Consider the following 20,964-nt stretch of genomic DNA (forward strand, 5'->3'; position numbering starts at 1 on the left):
GGGGGAAGGGGGGGGGGGGGGGGGCGGGGGCGGGGGAAAGAAGCCAGACAGGGTGCGTTCTCTTTCCGAAGCAGAACAAGAGAATCTCTGAAAAGTAGGAGAGCATTGTGTTCAGATGATCTTCTCTTGGTAACGACATTAAATGGGCAAATACCTAATAAAACCACATTCTTCCTGACATGGGTACTCATGAACAACCGTCAAGCAGTGTCTGCTCTCTCCGGCAGCTTGAGCTAGATTCAGGCGGTAAAGAGAAAGCCTAAACTGGTATTGTTTCACCTTCTCTCTTTTCCCCCCAGCACGCTTGTTTCAAATAATAGTAAGCGGATCATGAAAGCCACAAGGGAACCTGAGTCTTTATTCCCCACGTCAGGTCACGCTCCTTAAAAAGATAAAGATCAGCGGGTCCCACTGTCACCATCTCCAGGGTATAAAGGGCAGCAGAGGGCAGCCTTTGGGCTTAAGAGAAGCAAGTCGAGCAATGTGCCCCACCCCCAAGGTGACGTTTCCTTCAGTGAGTTAACTCCTTTTACCTGTTGCACCTAAGGGGTTCCTCTGTGCGGGGTTCATCCCTCGACGCCACGGTCCTGAAAACGGATGGAGCTGGAAAGTCAGGATACACAAGATGACTCCAACCCGGAGAGACAAAACCCGTGTTTTCACTCAGACGCAGACGTCTGTGCTGTGTGCACGTGTACACATGATGTGCGTGCGTGTGTGTATAGGCGTGAAAAACAGCTAGGAAGACTGCTGAGACAGGGCAGTAGTGCGCGCCGGGAAAAGGAAGAGGACAGAGTGGAACACAAAAGAAAGGAGACTGGGGATGGGTTATAAGGGAGGACCAGAGGTAGAGGAGGTGGGGGAGATGTGGCGGAGGGAGGGTCACTAAGGTGCTCTTCGTTCAAAATCACAGCGATGTCTAAGTCTCGTACTAGTTTAGATAATGAAAATAGAAATGAATATGCAGTTCTGATGCCTCGGTGATTTTTCAAGAGCTTTTCATCTCATTTCCTCTGGGCTGTTCCTCCACGGAAGAGGCCGTGAACATTCTCTACTCCAGTGTGTGCGTACCACATATCCCTTACCCGGACCCTTGAGGTCTACTCTAAGATTTTGGAGCTATGATTTTTGTTTTTTTTTAAGGCTTCGGAGCATTTGTACATCCCTGATCCGAAAATCTGAAACTGGAAATCCAGACTCGAAGGGCACTCAAAAAGTTTTAAGTTTTGGAGCCTTTCCAGTATGGAGTTTTCAGATAGATGCTAGGTTGGCCAGGCGGTGGTGGCACGCACCTTTAATCTCAGTACTCTGGAGTCAGAGGCAGGCAGATCTTTGTGAGTTCAAGGCCAGCTTGGTCACAGAGTGAGTTCCAGGACAGGCTCTAAAGCTACAGAGAAACCCTGTCTTAAATAGTACCCCCTCCCCCCCGCCCAAAATAAAAAAACCCAGATAGATACTAGGCTGCATCACAACAGGCCGACTGTCTGTAGAACACTGTGTCTGGCTTTGTCAGAAATTACACATTCATCCTTTGAGTCACCAAACAGGTATGTTTACTATTTGCTGACATGTATTGTATGTTAACGTGCGCCAAGAGCAGTTATTGTCTTTGGAAATAATAAACCAGACAGCAAGTGAGTTTGCTACCTTTCCTTAAGCCTTCACACTCATGGGGCAGTCCCATAGTATGCAAACAAAAATACAGTCTTTAATTAGAGTAATTTTTGTCTTGCGTTGGGGATTGAACTCAAGTCCTAGAGCTCCTGGAGCAAGCTAGACAAGTGCTCTCCCAGCGAGCGACAGCTCCAGCCTGTGAGAGGAAATAGGTTAGCTTTTACAAATCCGACTACTGCTGACTGATAAGTGTGTAACAATAGGCAGGAAGTTAAATATTGTGCTGTAATCACAGTGTGATCATGTGGCGTGTATGTGTGTGTGGGGGTGTTGTATATGTGTGGCACATGTGGTATGTGTGTGTGTGTGTGTGTGTGTGTGTGTGTGTGTGCAGGGAGGCTGGAGCACACATGCATGCTAGGGTTTCCTTTGCGTGGTGTGTGTGTGTGTGTAGGGAGGCTGGAGCACACATGCATGCTGGGGTTTCCTCTGTGTGGTGTGGTGTGTGTGTGTGTGTGTGTGTGTGTGTGTGTGTGTGTGTGTGTGCAGGGAGGCTGGAGCACACATGCATGCTAGGGTTTCTTCTGTGGTGTGTGTGTGTGTGTTACTGGGGATGAGAGACAGCCTTGTGCACCCTAGTTTTCCACAGCTCTGACCTACATAGAACCCTAAACGTGGGGTTGGTCTTTCATGTTCATCTTTTGCGGCTCTCACAGTGGGTCTGCAAAGTACATGTTATCAGTCCCATTCATCCACATGAAAAGGTTGAGGTCTGTAAGGGACCGAATTTGGTCAAGATGGTAGAATGTATCTGTGGTAAAAACCCTCTTCAGTCACAGTTTTACCTTCTGACCGTAAGTCACGGTTTGTGTCTGCACTATGGCTCGACACATATTGGATTAATCAGCCACAAATTCTTTCCTTCCAACATTTCACATTAAAAGTCTGAAGGATAGAAACCCTCTATATCACAAGGGATCCACTTTTTGCCTCTGACTCTTACGGTACGCTTAATGGAGCCTGTATCTACTTAGGGGAAACGTGTTTCTAGGTCTCAGTCACTGCCCAGAGCTTCTCCAAATCAGCCTCCCGACGCTAATTGCACTTCCAAAGTAAGTCTTCCTTGGGGAAATGGATAGAAGTTTGAGCTGAGACACAAACAGGAAGGCGGCCAGGCGACGCTTGTCCGGCAGGCAGCAGCTCTTTACACAGCTGAAGGGCAGAGGGAATCTGCTCTCCACAGAGCCCTGGACTCCACTGCCCTTTCTTCCTTGGCCGCGGGGCCCAACCCTGCTTGTCCTGTGGGAGGACAGGGCAGCGCTCAGTGGTGTGAGGTTGAGAAGGCTGGCTGGAGATGGCTTCCCTGCCTCCAGGCCATGAGGGCACCCGGTGACAGAGCTGTTCTGTGTCTCTGGTCTCCGAGACTTCTGTCCAGCTGGTCGGTAAGTCTCCAGATGCACCCATCAGCAGCACCGCAGTCTCTGGGCTCCTTTCTGAGGCCACGTCTCCCTTTTATTTTAAAAGAAGGGAGCAAAATTGGCCGCAAGAGCTGTTTATAAAATCCAGTTTCCAGTGGCTGCTTTGGTGGCGCTGATGATAACCATCTTGGTCGTTTATAGGTACATTGTGTGACAATAGTAAAAAGTGATTGTTTTAGCCCTTTACGGGAGGTTGTTTTCTCCTGATGGTTATGGATGTGAGCTTCTAACACATGATACAGAAAGAAACAAAGTAAACTTTATTACTGATGTAAAAGACTGATTTTAAAATGTCTTAATGCAATGCCTTAAGAATGCATGGCTTAAAGGCTCTTGGTTCTAGTTCCTAGTTGGAGGTGAGTGGCTTGAAACAGTGTAATCCAGTCTTTCCAGGGAGTTACCTAATTTTAGTAACATTTACTCCAGTAGGCTCTCACTCTGCCAGCTGTTCCACCTTTGCGTGGAATTATTTTCATCTCTAGTCAGGGTAACAAAGCCTTGCCAGCTCGAGTTTTGTTCTGAGACAAAGGACACCACTAGCCAGGAGTGGCCTTGGCTGTGGTCCCCCAGAAGATGGGTGAGGAGGACCTTCATTTCTGTGCCGCTCCACAGGACGGACAGACTTCTGCTCCGGGGTTTGGGGTTTGGCTGATTCCCGTCTGTCCTTGGCATCTGCCCTTTGACCTCTGTGTGCAGGTTTTCCCTTTGCTCTCTGTGCGGACCGCTTTGGGTTCATTAGCACCCTTGATTGGTGTGTGCTGAAGGCCAGACCTAATGAGCTCAATTGCAGGAGCCTTACAAACGCAGGCTCCTCTCAGCAGCACTTCCGCAGTGTTGATTAACCTCTCCTCCTGAACGGTTTCCCCACTGGGGTCATCTGTGCAGCCTCCCTCTCTCCTGTCTGTACCGTGTGCAGGAGGGCGCAGGACAAGAGGAAGCACAACAGCCGCGCATTTCGATTTGATTTCCTTTAAATTATATCTGAATCCTCTGATTGTGGATTTTATTTTTTAACTTAAATATACTATCTTTATATTCTTAAATCTGCGCCCGTACTTATTTTGTTTGAAGATTGTTCTAACTAGAGCATCTTGTAATCTAAAAGTAAAGACCACTTGGACCCCACGGCACCTTCTTTCTGGAGTCTCCTAGAGTGCAACAGGAAGCCCACCTTGATGAAATGTTGTTTGCTCGTGGACTGTGTGGTGGGTAGGATGCATTGCATTGGTGGGCGATGAAACTTGGATTTCGGTCATAGACAAAAGCAGCTGCCAACTACAGGCCCAGAATACCGTAAACAGTTCCATCGTGGTACTTAGGATGGGACATTAGCGTGACTCTCTTTCTCTCTCATGTTTTAAAATAATGACTAAACCAGTGCTCTGATGTCCATCCCCAAACACGGGTCCGTCCTTAAGTCTTTAAGGAATAGTTTGTTTCAACTTGTGCATTCCGTGGTTTCTTTCTGATAGCCGGAGTTCTGTATACCACCACTACCTCTAGACAAGATGAGCTGAAAGGAATCGAAAGCTCTCAACAGGAAGAAGAGGGACTAAGTCAGGATCCGCTGGAAGGCTATAGTTGAGCTGCTGCAGGGCTGCGGTTTATGCTGCTTAAACCTAGAGGTGGCTTGGCTGCCTCAAACAAACCCCTGCCTGGAGGGGGTGAAAACAGTTCAGCCTAGAAGTACAGTGTTGTGGGTGCAGAGCCGGAGCCCCCAGCTGGGACTGGGAGCTCTGTGGTTTGTTGTTGCCCGGTGAGAAGACCAGGCAGAGATGCAGGACTGTAGCAGAACCATGTCCCACGCTTATCTAAACAGAAGGGAGGAGAAGTGAGAGGTGTTTCTCAGGGACACAAAAGCCCGGAGAGTACTCAGGAGAAAGAAAAGAAAACCCACACTCTGGAGAGGAATGTTTGGCCACGCACCAGCTGATTAGGTAGACACTCATTGTTAAATGACTTTAGTGACAAATAAATGAACGGCTTGTGAAACTTCATTTGCCTGACAGCGAGCCAGCAAACCTGGGCCTGTGGGCTGGGAGGATGAGCCTAAGACCCCTTCCCTTGCCAGATGTGTTTAGTGGATACAGGCCCTTATGCATGCTCATGGCAAAATTGGGGCTCAATGGGTAAGCGCAGTTCCTGCTTGGCTCAGTCCAGATCACACCAGTGTTGACTTTCCAAGAACCTAAACTTCCAATGAATGAATGGTGATTTGGAACATAAGGCAGTCCCTTGGTTCGCGCACGAGGAAGGCTGTTGAGTGTGTTCCAGTGCCTTTGTTCATCACAGTGGAATGTGACTCTCTGAGTCCCAGGTAAGTGGACACTGCAGATGTCTTGACCTTGGTTTTCTTGCTGCTCCTCTGTGGCCGGAACTCCTGCCAAGCCACATTCTTATCACCTGGTGAAGGAAAACTGGGGCTGCAGCAAACGGCTTTTGCTTTTCCCGTACACCAGGTTCCCAGAGCCTGCTGCAATGTGGAAAGAACTCACAGTGACCTGAGATTAGTCCAGAAAGCAGTGTGGGGAGAAGCCACAGATGCGGTGGAAATGGGTGTCCATCTATGAGTGTACCTGTGCGTTTGTTTATTTACCATGTATTTATTTCAGTGTTCTTTTATGCATTTTTTCTTTCTTCTTCTCTTTCTTTCTCCCTTCCTCCTTCCTTTCCCTTTCCCTTCTTTCCCTTTTTCAGCAGGGTCTTGCCATGTAGCCCAAGCTGGCCTTAAACTGGCCATCCTCCTGCTTCATCCTACAAATGCTAGGGTCACAGGTGCACACCACTGTGCCTAGCCTCGACCTTCTTTTATAGTAGTAAATGCGTGCCACCCGGTCTTCCATTTCAAAGTTTGCTAACCATGAATAATTCAATAGGGATGAGTCTGCTTGTATGCGGCATGAAAGCATCACGGGCTTTGTCCTGTAACTCCTCTCTGCAAGCCTCTTTAAAGGAAGAAACCCCTTTTAAGTAAGTCTGTGGCTGTCTCATGCCAATAGGAACTTCTTATTTATTCAAAACTTCATCCAAGTCCGTAGAACAGAAGCAAGCAGAATCAGCATTAGGCAAACCCATGGTAGACTGTCTCAAAAAATTCAAAAAAGAAAAAAAGAAAAAAGAAAAAAAAGAAAAGAAATAGTGTAACTTCCCAAGTATTAAGGGTGTCCAAAATGTTAGATTTTTTTAAATATGTGGGGATTTATGGTAGTGGTAGGGGTAGGGTTTAGATGCTGTCGTGAGAAGGGAACTTTGAGACAGAAAACGTGGTACAAGGTTTTTGTGGCCGATTTCATTTTGCTTTGTTTATTTCAATTTTTCAGATTTTGCTAGTAGTCTAGGCTTGCTTGGGGCTTAAGATACCCAGAATGCCCGGGTCAGGCATGCACCACCGTGCCCTGCAGTGTGATAAGGGGATTTACAGACTTGGCTCTGGGAGGTGCTGACTTGGGGGTGAAGAGGGGAGGCTAGAGAGAGGGGAAGACTCTGAGTCTCTGTACTCCTCCCGAGGCTCCCCCAGAGCCAGCGCCCTCTGTGCGTTCTTTGCTTTAACAGCCCAGCTTCTTTCCAGATTGCTATTTGAAAATAAATAAATAAACCCACTAAGGTAAACAAGTCCCGAGCAAACACCGCCATCAGCACACTGTGGACTCTCCCTGTCAGCCGAGTGCTTCTGATCCCCGAGAATCAATTCCTGTGGGGGCCAGTTCCTAACGCCCCCCCCCAGGTGCGAGGTGTTTGTACACACATTGGTTTCATTAATCTTCATACATACCCCTGGAGCAGGCTTACAGGCGAGGAACCTCAGAGGATAAGGGTCTGGCCCAAGTTCATTTAATATCTAGCACCAGATCAAGGAGAACCAGAATTTGATTCTGGGGTCTGGTGCCCTTCCCCACACCAAACTGAATGAATAGATGGTCCAGTGTGTTCTCCGTGTTCTGCCGTGTGGAAGTGGGAAGACTCCGAGGTTGTGATGATAACAGCTACAGGGCTTTCAGTTCTCCACCGAGGCCGCTTTCCTGCATTAATGAGGCTCTCGTGGGATCCATTTTCACCCCTTAGTTGTCAGTGCTGGGGAGCCCTGCCTGCAGGAGGTGCTGCTGCTGAGCCAGGCCCAAGCCTGTTCTTAGCTCCTGAGTGGGCTCTTTGCCTGTTTTCACTGAGCTGCTTACAGTTCTCCTGTTTACTGAAGAGTTACCCCTCTGACTGCTGCTTGACCTCCTTGGGTTTATCTGCTGATCCCTACCTCAGAGTCCAGCCCACATTCCACCCGCTCTTCCCCGGCCAAGGCGTCCTTTGTTAACGTCCTGAAGACTGCGGTGCTGGGTGTGGGCTCTCCTACTCTGCCAGATCTCTTCCTTAGGGGCAATCTTCCACAGCCAAGGCTAGCCTGCTCACCTGCACAGCATAGAAACGGCTGGCCTTCATCTGCTGTCTCCCTGTGTCTTCAATGAGGTCTTTGTCCTTACCACCTCCACAGATTTTTCTTCAAGACACTTGGTGCTTCCCTTGAGCATCCAAATTTCTCTGGCCTTTTCAGCTTCTTTCCAGGTCGCCCTGGCTTCCTCAGTCTCCCTCTGATAGGTGCGTTAGTACTATTGGTATTCTCCCTTCTGTGTGTTTCCCAACGTGGAATTTTAGTTCTGCGAGATTCAAGACAGTTACGCGCTCTGAATGACTAGTAGTTAGTAGTTGACTAACTACGAAGGCTACGTATCATCCATCTGTTTTATGGATGTGGCACGTGTTGCTTTGGCAACACAGAAGGCAGTTTGGCACGCTGACTAATGGAGCTCAGTGTGATGAGTTCAAAACTTAGAGAACTCACAATCTGATGGTCAGTCCAGAGAATGCCACTGGAGGAGCTGCAAGTAGAAAGGCTGCAAGAGGATGAAGACAAGCAAAACGCAGTAAGAAAGACAGCTCTGAGGTAGTGACTCTCTTTGGCATAGCTGTAGGGCCATGCACGAGGAGGTCTCCGGCTGTAGACATCCTCCAAACCTTCATCAGCGTTATTTCAAGTATGTACAGTGGACTTGAATAGTACACATGCCTTAGCATTTGAGTTCTGTTTCTGCTGTCAGCATCAGAAGAGCTGGAATGCTTGGGGCTTTGTCAGCTGGCTATATACGCGTATGGTTTAGAGAGAGGAGCAGCCAGCCCCCTTCATCCATCCTGTTTTTATTTAGATGCTTCAGCTGTTCTTCGGCATTTCTTTTCTCTAGAGTGGACACGATATCTTTGTTGTTGTTTTGGAGGAAGTTCCTGCAGCATTAAAATTCCCCTGGATCTATAGCCAGCCCATTAATGAGCTCCAGGTTTCTTGTCAGGTGTCCTGGATGTTCCACTTCCTGAGTCTTTAAAACCTGCAAGCCCCACGATGGTAAGGTGGTGCCCGCTGCCAGTAGGAAGAAAGTGCTTGTATTGTTCATTCATGAGTGGATCTTTGGCAATCATCACGGCATGAAAAGTAAATGACTGCCAGAGTCAGGGGGAAAATGTCCCAAGTGTGGCAGAACCCTGCTTCTGGATTGCAGTTTCCCCTATCTGATAATGTGTGTTTAGGCTGGTGGCAAACTTCTTTTGTTTTTATTTCTATAAAAAAAAAATACGGTAGTACCTACAGGATTTCTCAGGGGACTGTTGATGATATTCATCAGGTGCCTATCCTTTACAGTACACTAGAGAGGTTACATATAACTACTGAACATAAATGCACCCTGGCTGTAGTCAGCTTCTCTCTTTTATTCTGTCTGGTACATAGAGAGTGCTGGGAATGTCTTATATGGCTTTACTGAATCTAGTACAAATCCTAACTAGATGGTACTCTATGTATAATAGCTGTGTGTATGTGTGTGTGTGTGTATGCGTGTATGCGTGTATGTGGACATGTGGAGACCAGAAGTCAACCTAGGGTGTCAAACCTTAGTTGCTGTCCACCTTAGTTTTGGAGATAGTCTTTCATGGCCTGGAGCGTCCCAGGTAGACCAGCTAGCCAGAGATGCATTTGTCTCCACTCCCCCAAGGCTGGGATTATGAGGGTGTATACCACATTGCCTGTCTTTTTCATATGGTTTCTGGGAATGAGACTCAGGTCCTCTTGTTTGCAGAGCAAACATTTTACCAATTGAGCTATCTCCCCCCCCCCCCTTGTAACTAAGGAATATTGAAGTATCACAGTAGATTGCTCTAATGGATTTGGGAGACTTCGCTAATGGATTTACAAGCCCTTGTTATTATGTCTGCTATTTTTTCCACCAGATAAATAGACTTTGTATCTTGTTTGTGTTCCAGAATTAAATTTTTTGGTATTTGACTCCCAAGTAGAAGTATGCTGCAATTTCCTCAGTAGCCTCTTGATGATGTCTTTTCTCACTCTGGAATGTAGGCCATTCCCATTGCTTGCCAGTTGTAAGGACAGCAAAAACATCTTTCTGCCCTTCTCCGGTGCTTTAAATCTCTTCCTCAAAACCATGAAATCTGTGAGGTAATAGTTAAAATCAGTTGGTCAAGTCTTATACAGATTTATGACTATCTTTTATTGCTTCAAAATTTCTCTGACCTATGTGTATCGTTCTAACATCATTCTGCAGATCTCTAGCCATCCTTGTTAAAAAATGTCAATACAAAATAACTCAAAATGTCATTAGCACTGAAGCTCGGGGTCCTTAGCTTATGTAAAGGGATTTTTGGTTGGTGGTAGATTGCTTGCTTGGCATACACAAGGCCCCAGATTCAGTCCTCGACATTGTAAATACACATATATTTAGACAGATGGTTAGATAGATGGGTAGACAGACAGACAGGTAATTGAAGTAAGACACTGAAGGGGGGGGGAATAGAATGGAGCATGTTTTCTGTGCCCCACAGCAGGTTGCTATACTGAATGTGCCTGTCTTACCTCTCAGCCAGGGGTCCATATACTTCTAGGCAGGGCTGCAGCTTGACGAACCAAGTCAGAGATGAGGTAAGACCATGGACAAAGTCCAGACTGTTGACCAAAATGAGTGAGTCCTATTCGAAAGCCAGATCACCAAGACTGCTTCCCCCGGATAGAATTCGACCTTAACCAAATACTCACTTAATGCCGTTGAAGCCATTCAGGCTGAGAAAAATCAATCAGTCTTGTAATGCACATGAATTTCACGGTCACAAACTATGACTTTCTTTATTTCCTGTGATATCATTTATATTCCAGTTCCAAACCCTCCCCCCCAGGCAGATTGTGGAAAAAATTTAATATAGACTCGGCCGTAGCCAGTCGGTTCTATCCAATTTAGCACTTTTGACATAGCTTCCGGATAAAACTCAGGAATATTAGCAGTTTCACTGACTGTGCCCTCCTCTCTTCTCTCGATTGTTGCTGGGGTGGTCTGCCCTTCTCCACCTCCTCATTGACCTCTCTGAGTGCTGACCTAGTGGGATTGGATGCAGTGTCCTTGGGACAGAAATGGGGTGTGTGGCGCAGACTCTGCTTCTGCCTGACTCTCGGTTCAGGACCCACCCATCCCTCCCTCCCTCCCTCTCACCCTCCCTCCCTCCCTCTCATCAGCAGTGAGTAGAACCCTGGCCCCCACCTGCTTAACTCAAGCTGCCCCTACCCATTCTTCTTATGTCATGTGTCACTGAGGTCACAAATTCTCATGGTGAAAAAGGGATGCAGCCAGCACGTTGTCTTCCCGGATTTCCCTGAGCTCTGTGGGGACCAAAGACCGTCAGATATCAACTGGATGTGGGACACCAAGTACATACTCTAATTTTTCCTCTCCAGATCTTTCTTCATCTCAGATTTGTGGAGGGAAGGGATATTAAAAACTTGCTCTCCCAATCCGAATCTCTTCTCGACACCGTTTTTTTTTTTTTTCATCTTGCATTTCAACTACAGCCAAGGATTTAGATTTGGATCCCCTATTTATTTCTTATCTATTTATTTAATGTTTTACCCCCAAGAATTCTTTCCGAGGCAAGAGGTGAGCCAGCCATCCTCCCGTCTCTTAGAATGTGGGTTTAGAGACTCCCCATGAAGGATGAATCTAATCCTGGCAGCCAGTCCCTAATCTGACTCATCAACTCTGAGAGTTTCTCACTTCTCAAAATTCTCAGGGGCTTAAAAACCTTCCCCGGGATGCCTGGATCTCCCTGGAAGGGGAAAAAGAAGAAATCTTGGGAGTGGACTGTGGGCAAACTGGGCCGGGAACATGAACATGAGTGACCAGGTTGGGAGTGGGCAGGGAGCAGAGTCTGTAAGAGACTACAAGGATGACCCCAGCAAACACTTCTAGCAATAGGCAGATAAGTAGCCTAAACTGGCCATCTCCTGTGACCCGGAGGGACTTCACGTGGAGGGACTGGGACCCCAGCCCAGCCACATAACCTTCAGCCTACAGTCTGTCCTGCCTGTGGGATGTACTGGGATTGGTGCCTAGCCTAATTGTCATCAGAGAGGCTTCCTCCAGCAACTGATAGAAACAGATGCAGAGACCCACAGCCACACACGAGGTGGAATTAGGGGAATCATGGCAAAGAGAGGGAGAAAGGATTATAGGAGCCAGAGGGATCGAGGACATCACAAGAAAACCCACAGAATTAACTCAGCTGGGCTCACCTGGGCTCATAGAGACTGAACTGACAACCAGGGAGCCTGCATGGGCCTGCCCTAGACACTCTGCATATATGTTACAGTCGTGTAGCTTGGTCTTCTTGTGGGCCTCCTAAGAGTGGGAACAAGGGCTGTCTTCTGACTCCTTTACTGACTTTTGTGACCCTTCGCCTCCTGATACTGTGTCACCTTGCACAGCCTTAATACATGGGGAGGTACTTAGTCTTATTGCAACTTGATAGTCCATGTTGTGTTCGTATCTACAGGAGACTTGCCCTTTCCTGGACAGAAAGGAAGGAAAAGTGGATTGGGGGTGGGAATGGAATGGAGGTGGGCTGGGGAGGAGGGACTGGGAGGAGTGGGGAAGGGGAAACTGTGGCCAGGATGTAAAACAAACAAATGAAGGAAGAAGGAAGGAAGGGAAGAAGGGAGGGAGGGAAGAAGGAAGGAAGAAAAGAAAGCCTTTTCCAGCTCAGCAAGGTCCCTGGGCAGGGCTCTCCCGCAGTGGCTGGGGAAAGAGTATTGTTTTTTAGCTGTAAAATAGCGGTGACTTTTTAATAATGTGTTTTGTTTTTGAAAAAGCAAGCAAGTCCTTTCCTTTCTTCTATTACTTCTGCTGTTGTTGTTTTCCTTGAGATGAGATCTTGTCCTGTTGCCCACGCCGATTTCAAGTTCTCAGGCTCATGTGATCTTTCTTCATGAGTGACTAGGACTACAGGTGTGTGCCGCCTGCTATGTTCCATGTTCAGTGTATTCATAAGGTTTTCAATTAGAGAATCAATAAGGAAGTCCCTTTGATTATATATATGTATAAGTAGCTAATATGGGAATGTGTGTGTTCGTGCAAGCAGATGCCAATGGGACCTACAGATCTGTGGATTCTCCATCCTTTCATTCAGCCCCCTGATACTGAAAATGCTTGGAAAATATGGGCCTATTCTGAATGCATGCTTACTTTTTGTCTTGTCATTTCCCTTCCCCCCAAACAATATAGTTGAACAACTATCCACACTGCATTAACATTGTATTAGATAGTAGTTAGAATCCAAAGATGAATTAAGGTATGTATTATGTGACGGTAATCCAGGGGAAGTCTGGGAGCTGTAGTTTCCAAGGAATAACAGTATGCAAAGATGCAATGGAAATACTGGGTCATTTAGTATGGAGGCCTTGAGCATCATAGAGTTTTTATAGCCACAGAAAAACCTGGCCCCAGCAACCTTCATGGTAGGTATGTGTTAACTACACATATTTACATGCGTTTTCTGATATTTAATTAAATGAGTATGTTTGTAGAACTTCTACACATATAATTAGGTATATGTGTGTATATTCATTAGATATGTACCAATATAACATTTTGTTCATTTCTCATCCCTGTGACCAAAGGCCTGAGAAGCACCACTTAAAGAGGGACATTTATTCTGAGGGTTTCAAAGGCCCCAGACCATAGTTGGCAGATCTGATTGCTATGGGACTGTGGGAAGGGGCAATGTCAAAGCAGAGGGGTGTGTGACAGGCCATTCACCTCAAGGTAGTCAGTGAGCCGAGTGGCAGGACAGGGCCTGGGGACAGACACCTTTCCCTACCCAGAGACTGGCCCACTTCCGAATAGCCCATTGGATGAACTAGTGAATTGGTGATTCCATTGACGAGGTGACAACCCTTATGATCCAGCCGACCTCTGAGTGCTGTGAGCAGGCATGACAGAGTAGGAGCTTTCCAGGGCACATCTCCTCCAAACAGTACTGCTCGGGGAGGATTCTGGGTTGGCATCTGTCTGCTTAGCCATAGTGCTTGCTGCTTGTATTTCCCTTGGGTCACCCCGTCTTGAAGTTCCACCAGTGATTGCAACTAAATTCCTAAAACAAACAAACAAAAGCCTCTGAGTGCAAAGTGACCCCTGCTTTCCTTGCCTCTCTCAGGCAAACCTGCCAATCCTGTTTCTCCAAAACACCCAAGGGAGGCTGTGTGTTACCTTCTGGGGCTGGGCTGCTAATGGCTTCCCAGCACGTCCTTTATGCCTTTGCCTGGGGGCTCTCAGTGTGTGCTTTTATCTTTAGAGCTGACCTTACTCACCAGCCCCTGGAGGGTCCTGGTATCCTAAACACTGCCTGCCTAAGTGGAACAGGCTTGACTCCTTCCTACCGCTGCCCTTTGAACCAGTCCAGCTCCTCTGTGTTTGAAAGATGTTTACCTTTAATCCCAGGAAATAATAAATTGCTCCATGAGGCTGAAGTTCCTCCCTCAGCAACTCCCTTTGTTCTCGCCCCCCCCCCCTTTGCCCCTCTGGTTTCTAGTTGGGTGGAAGGGTCTACTGTAGGCAGGGCCTCTACCCAAGATGTCCCTCACCGTTGCCTCTCCATCACTGGGCTTACTGCTCCTGTTCCAGCCTCAAAGTTCCTTGGTTCTGCTGTTCATGTTAGCTGGTCCCTGTCACTGACACCCCCACCCCGCCGTCTCCACCCTGTTCCCCCCAACCCTCCAGTTCTCCTGGTCTCTATCATTGATGCTCCCCCCAGTCCCCCAGTTTGCGGTTTTATGATCCTTCATTATTTTCTCATTGGCTTTATTTCACACCTATCACATTTTGAAAAGAGCCAAGTGAGCCTCCTAGGAAAGTCTCTTGTTATCCAGCCCGAGTTTGCTGTCTGCTTCCCCTCAGGACTCAGGAAGGAGTCCATGAAGTTAGAGATGCTTGGAGCACAGTTCCCTGGGCAGCCTTGCTGCTGCTGCTGCTGCTGCTGCTGCTGCTGCTGTTGTGCCCGGGCTGCACGGCATTCTGGGAGTGTTGTCAGAAATCTGGAGTCTCCCATCATGCCTTAGACTCTTGGCTCAGAGTGTGCATCAGGATTCCCCGGCTGAGGAGAGGAGAGGGCGCAGCTCGGCACCAGCCCCCTAGCTGGAGTATCAGGGAGCTGCCCCCTGGGATGTCACCGGGACACCTGGGAAACATCTCCTTTCACCTTTTCTGCCTCCAATCTCTTCCTTATCCTCTACCTGGAAGTCGACTCAAGTCCCTTCTATACTTCTGTATCATTTTCGTAAGCTTACTGAATCCACGCTGAACTCTGCACAGCTGAAAGTGTTAAAGCTGAAGAGAAGAGACACACACAGGCCTGCTCTTGACAGGTGAGGTCAAGTGCCACCATCACCTTCAGTGCCCGAGGAGGTCCATGGTAGTCAGATGTGGGGACAAAGGCCACAGTTACTGCTTGATGGAAGTCAGACAGTCTCTCTGTAAAACCCCAAGTTTGGTCCCGTTTGAAAAGCTTAAGTAGAGCTCGAAGCACGGTCCAGTGTCTAAGTGGTTTTCTAACGCTGATTTGACAAACAGCCGTATCTGGGCCAGGGTGTCTAGCAGTCGCGGAGGCGAAGCTGTGTGTCTGAAGGCGACTGCAGATAGAGGTGCTGGCAGAGGCGAAAGGGTGACCACGAAGCCTGCTTCTGCTCAAGGAGATTCTCAAGAGAAGATCAAAGCAAATGGCAGCCTCAACAACAATCCCTGATACTGACTTCAATCCTTGCTAAATCTTTTAAATCTCCTGTTAGGAGGGTGCTCAGGTGAGTTCCTGATTAGGCTCCGTCTTTCGGTACCTGCAAACAACACTCCCCTTCAGGTCCCCGGGTCAGCCACATAAATAAAATTGCTCAGATTCCAAGTTCTCCAAGCAGAGATGAAGGAAGGGTGATTTATATCACTAACATGTTTTGAAAGAAACATTGGTGTAGGATCATAAATAACAAGCTATTTCATTCACTCGTTCATTCCCGCATTCATTCTTTTAGACCAGGCATGCAGCTCATAATTTAACCCTATCCTCCTCCTCGTACCCAAGATGTGTCTGCCTCTTGTGGGTTCTTGAACTTTGGCCATCCTTTCTCCCTCTCTGTCCAGCTCTTCCTTCCTTGGCCTCAAGCTTCCTCACGCTAACTCAGGTTGCTTCCTCCTTTCTGTTCTCTGTGTTTAGAGGCAGCAAGATCTCAGGCTGACTTCTGTACACATTTTCAGGAGTCAGTACCCTCATGGTGGCCTGATTCTAAAATTTCTGGCATGCTGTAATCCAGGTGTGAAAAACGTACTCACCAACCTGTAGGCCTGGGGACTCCAAAGCAGAGAGAAAAAGGGATGAATCTGTATGCAAACGTGAGCCGGGGCCCAGCGGCAGCCTGAGTACCTTTTTCTGGTGCTTGAACTCAACCCAGCTCACAAGTGTGATTTCATTATTCTCTGTTTACATGAGGGAAAAACGGAATAGAATAGGGTCCAGGTCAAAGAACAGTGCACATGATGAGATTATTATAGAAGCTCACTTCTCACAATCGTGATATCTGTGAGTACTCTGTGTGTGTGTGTGTCTGTGTGTGATATTTATAATTGGCACATATTGAAGATTTTTTTCTTAAGAAAAAAGAACAATTCTCCATGAAATATTAACTATTTGGAATGAGGAGAAAATTTTGTTTTGATGAAAGAAAGCAGTCCAATGCCCTACCACTGAGCTATAGCAATGCTGGGTGGTGGTGGCTCATGTCTTTAATCCCAGCACTCGGGAGGCAGAGGCGAGCAGATCTCTGTGGGTTCGAGGCCAGCCTGGTACAGGCTCCAAAACTGTGCAGAGAAACCATCTTGAAAACAAACAAACAAACAGAAGCACAGGTCTTTAAATGTACTGGTGAGTTGAGGAAAACAGTATTTTGATGTCAAATGGCTAAGGTAGTAATTTCTAGAATTATTCATTGTTACCATCTGGATTGCACAGAAGCCACTGTTGATCTACAATTTTTATGTTATAATTTTTTCTATTTTCTTATTTTTTTCTCTTGCTAGTTTTGAGAGTTGAACTCCAACTTACTGTGTAGCCCAGGTTACCATCCAATTTACAATCCCTCTGCCTCAGCCTTGTTTTTGTTTTATTTTCCCTCTTGCTTTAGGTTTTTTATTATTTGTTTGTTTGTTGTTTTTTGTTTTATTTACACACAGATTTTGAAATATTATGATATATACATAAGGAATGGATTCAGAGAATTTTCCTACCTATGGTACGGTCCAAAAGGAATGTATGTATTTCCAGGTTAGAATAAGCTGTTGACAGTGGAAAGTTAAATGTGAGGGAAAGCTGACTCAGTTGACCGTAGCCGCTTTGTCTCCCAGCTCCGTCTCCACAGCCAAACCGTCTTGGGGTGCCCTGGCCTCATCATTCTATAGACAATTTAAAATCAGAGTTAGGGGATGGAAGCCAGCTCTCCCCGTATCAAAAGCTGCTACTCATACTCGACCAGACATTTCTTAGGGATGCTGAATGACTCTTTACCCCGGAAAAGATACTTAGAACAAGCAAGCTCTCTCCTTGGAGCTCAATTTCATAGCACTGAATGTTGTGAATTCTAGTTTTTTTTTTTTTCTTTTGGCTGAAGACTTTTGATGTGTATTGAAATTCCTCTTTGAGAAGAGAAACAAAGTCAACTAAATGACACCCCTCGGGTTAAGAGAACACTTCACATTCTCACTGATTTTTCATTATGTTTGCACCTTTTGCTTTTCCAACCTGACTGTCAATGAAAATAAAAAAAATGAGATTCTTCTTTGGGGATGTGGTCTACACGTGGGATAACTGTTCACGGTTCTGAATGGCAAAGGGGACTCAGTTTACAATTTGTGGCACTGGGACCCACCCCCTGGAATTCCAGACAGCTTCTCTAGGGTGTGAGTCAGGCAGATTTTTAAATCAACATTTTAAGAGTTTTTGTTGGCAGATTTTTCTGTCCTGCCTGTCAGCTCCTAAGTACACAAGAAGACTTATTATTAATTATGAAAGCTCGTCTGGTAGCTCGGGCTGGTTGCTAACGTGTTCTTATAATTTGAGTTAACCCATTTCTATTCATCTCAGTGCTGCTCAGAAGCTCATCTACCTTGTCTGTGTCCTGCCCACACTGCTGCTTGACCCCGCCCTTCTCCCCAGCCTTCACTCTGCCCCAGAAATCCCGCCTAGCTATTGGCTGTTCAGCTTTTCATTAGACCAATCTGAGTGACACATCTTCACAGTGTACTAAAAGATTATTCCACAACACGTTTTGATGTCCAGTCAAAGCCTTGGGGCATTGGCTGTTAAGCTGGTGGCTTCCGTTAGGTGTTTTCACAGGCCTTTTGTTGGATTAGTCAAAAACAGTTTGCACCAAGGTCCTGATATATTTCTTCAGTGCTGAGAACCAGACCCGAAGTCTCATTCATGTCAACCAAGAGCTCTCTCACCGAATCAAATTCCCAAGTCCTAATTGCTTATTAAGAATATTTGCATGTTTCCTAATGACTTCTGTATTTTAAGTAGATAGGCACATGTTTCTTAGTGTAAAGCTCATTATCTCTTATGACAGTTACCTGTGGTTGCTCAGCAGCCCTGTCTTCCCTCTTGAGCTGGTTTGAGGAGCCCTGTAACAGGAGGAGCCGGCTGCTTGTTGGGGTTTCTGTCCTGTCCGGTTCCCGCAGCCGTTTAGCCCCAAAGAAAATCACACAAAGGTCTCCATAAGTTATAAACTGATTGGCCCATTAGCTCAGGCTTCTTATTAGCACTTGTAACTTATATTAACCCAATATTCTAGTATATGTTAGCCACATGGCTCAGTACCTTTTTCAGCAGGGCAGGTCACATCCTGCTTGGGGAAAGAGCTTCCTTCTTTCCAGAATACTCCTGTGCTCATTGCGACACCTCTACTTCCTGTCTGGTTTTCCCACCTCTACTTCCTGCCTGGCCAATCAGCGTTTATTTAAAACATGATTGACAGAATACAGACAATTCTCCCACACCAGAGCTCTGCTTATGTCCTGGAGTTCTGGATCATTCTGATTTTTGTCACCCAGAAACTGTTGCATGGCTTCGGTTCCTCCTGGCTTTGGAACAGAAATGAATTTCAGGTGCTGGCTAGCATTGTTGTGGCTTTGCTAGTGTTCTCGTGGCTTTGCTAGTCTGTTCATGACTTTGCTAGTGTTCTTGTGACTTTACTAGTATTCTTGTGACTTTACTAGTATTCTTGTGGCTTTGCTAGTGTTCTCGTGGCTTTGCTAGTAGTGTTCTCGTGGCTTTAGTAGCTTTCATGACTTTGCTAGTATTCTTTTGACTTTACTAGTATTCTTGTGGCTTTTGTAGTGTTCTTGTGGCTTTACTAATGTTCTCGTAGCTTTGCTAGTGTTTTTCATGGTTTGCTAGGGTTTCAATAACTTTGTTAGCATTCTCATGGCTTTGGTAGTGTTCTTGTAGCTTTCACTGAAAATGTGCATGTGGAGTCTCAGAGCTCGTTTGTGCCTTATTAGTGAGCTTCCTCTGGGGACCCTATCTCCACCTTCCAAGGCTGGAATTAGAGGTGGCCACTGTGCCCACCTAGCATATGTGGATTTTGGGGATCTGAACTCCAGTCCTTATATCTGTGTGGGAAGTCCCCTGAGCCATCTCCATAGTCCCCAGCTTTTAATTTAACACTACAAACTGCATTTCTTTTTGTTTGTTTTTGTTTTTTTTCGAGACAGGGTTTCTCTGTAGCTCTTGGAGCCTGTCCTGGAACTAGCTCTGTAGACCAGGCTGGCCTCGAACTCACAGAGAGCCACCTGTCTCTGCCTGCATTTATTTTTATAATAATAATTCTTTTTTTAGTATAACTTCTGTGACTTCAACGCCATTTTTACATGCATGCAGAATAAAACTGTCAAATATTCCCTTAGTTGTTTCTCAGTTTTAAAAATGATTTTATAGTTAATACATTTCTATGCAGTTGCTTAAAATTATTTCCCCATGTTAAATAGTCAAGTAAAATTGATGAGTTAAGTCAACTTGACATTAAGGACATAGCACTATTTATACTATTGCATTAAAGTTCAGGAAATGACCAAGCATATGCTTTAGATATTTTGGCAAGATTTAGAGTTAGGGGATAATTGAGATGGACGTGGTAAACGTTTGCTTTGGGGAGAACCAAAAGCACTAAATAAAGCGACTCCAGTTCTGTAGTTCAGATGACTTGAGAAGTGGCGTTACCACACGCCAAGGAAAACAGAGCACCCCCAGCCCAGATTCTACATGGAAAAATGGCTTCTGCCTTGCTCTTGCTGGATTGAAACACTGGCCTCCCTAGAGCCCCAGGCAGCACCCAGCGAGCAAGGGATACGCTATGGGAGCAGGAGACCGGGAAATCAGGGTCAAGATCTGAGTGTGGTTTGTGCACTCCGTGCTCCGCAGACTCCTGGCTGGCCAGTGAGGAGAGGAGCGGGTAAGAAGTGAGGCCTGAGAGTCCCGGGGAACGCTGCATCCCATACTGCGTGCAGGGCAGCTGGTGAGATAGACTGAGAAGGAGTGACCCTGGAGAGAGGCTCCTCCATAAAGACTGAGCGCTCGGCACCCCTGTTCTCTGCACTGTCTGACCCCTTGTCCTCTTCCGTCACCCTAAAAGGAGGTTTGTAGGTTATATAACGCCCCGAAGCAAACGTATACATTGCATGGCCTCCTAAATTATCATGGAATGCCACCATCAGTCTCATGTAATACGAAGGGACAGTCAGAAGAATAATGTGCGGCATGATCAGTATTTCAACACGTAAACTCTGAGATGCGACGGTACTGATTGACGGTTCGAAGGAATCAGGTGGAAAAATCACCACGCGGGGCTGCAGACAATGCTTTAATCTGAGCCACACACCCCTGGAAGCCTATACGAGGACCTGGGAGAGGGAGCTTTTACTCCTTTCCTGCCTGCTCTCTCCTTGGTCACAAGTCCATCCCTTTACTGGCATTAGAGCCTACGTCTGCAGCATTCCAGCATATACAGAAGACCAACGGAATCATCCAACCTCGAAGGCTGAGCAAGCCAGTAAGCAGCACCCCTCCATGGTCTCTGCAATCAGCTCCTGCCTCCAGGCTCCTGTCCCACTTGAGTTCCTGTCCTGACTTCCTGCAATGATGAACAGTGATGTGGAAGTGCAAGCCAAGTAAACCCTTTGCTCCCCAACCTGCTCCTTGGCCATGGTGCCTCATCGCAGCAACGGAGATCCTAACTAAGGCAGTGGCTGTGAGTCTGCTGGGAAAGTCCGAGGACACAAAACAGTGAACACTGTGGACTTGGGTCTAAAACCGAAGTTCAGATCCCTGGCACCCACGTACAAATTCAGCTGTGATGCATGTGCCCGTGATGCTAGCACTGTGGAGGAGACACTGGAGGATGCCGGGGGGAGGAGACACTGGAGGATGCGGGGGGGGGGGGGGGGGGGACCCGGGGGGGGCCCGGGGG

At 46.8% G+C, this 20,964-nt stretch overlaps 1 protein-coding gene across 6 annotated transcripts in view; it reads left to right on the plus strand.

Annotated features, from left to right (window-relative positions):
- Arhgap28 (Rho GTPase activating protein 28) overlaps positions 1-20,964 on the plus strand; it is a 162,554-nt gene that overhangs the window by 56,716 nt on the left and 84,874 nt on the right. Inside the window, exon 1 of one of the 6 annotated variants that reach the window (XM_050166214.1) lies at positions 2,594-2,726. The exons of 2 other annotated variants lie outside the window; for them this stretch is intronic. Coding sequence is in view for 2 of the 4 variants with exons in the window: in XM_050166209.1 (XP_050022166.1) it covers positions 5,300-5,409 (110 nt within the window). In the remaining 2 variants the exon portion in view is untranslated. Of the gene's footprint in view, positions 1-2,593; positions 2,727-2,812; positions 3,057-5,178; positions 5,410-7,847; positions 8,114-20,964 lie in introns of those variants that run through there. 3 more of the 6 variants (XM_050166212.1, XM_050166209.1, XM_050166211.1) reach the window with 3 other exon arrangements.

The sequence above is a fragment of the Alexandromys fortis genome, unplaced genomic scaffold (genome assembly GCF_014885135.2).
Source record: "Alexandromys fortis isolate MF-2015 unplaced genomic scaffold, M_Fortis_MF-2015_v1.1 scaffold_143, whole genome shotgun sequence".
In the NCBI taxonomy this organism is placed as follows: Eukaryota; Metazoa; Chordata; class Mammalia; order Rodentia; family Cricetidae; genus Alexandromys; species Alexandromys fortis.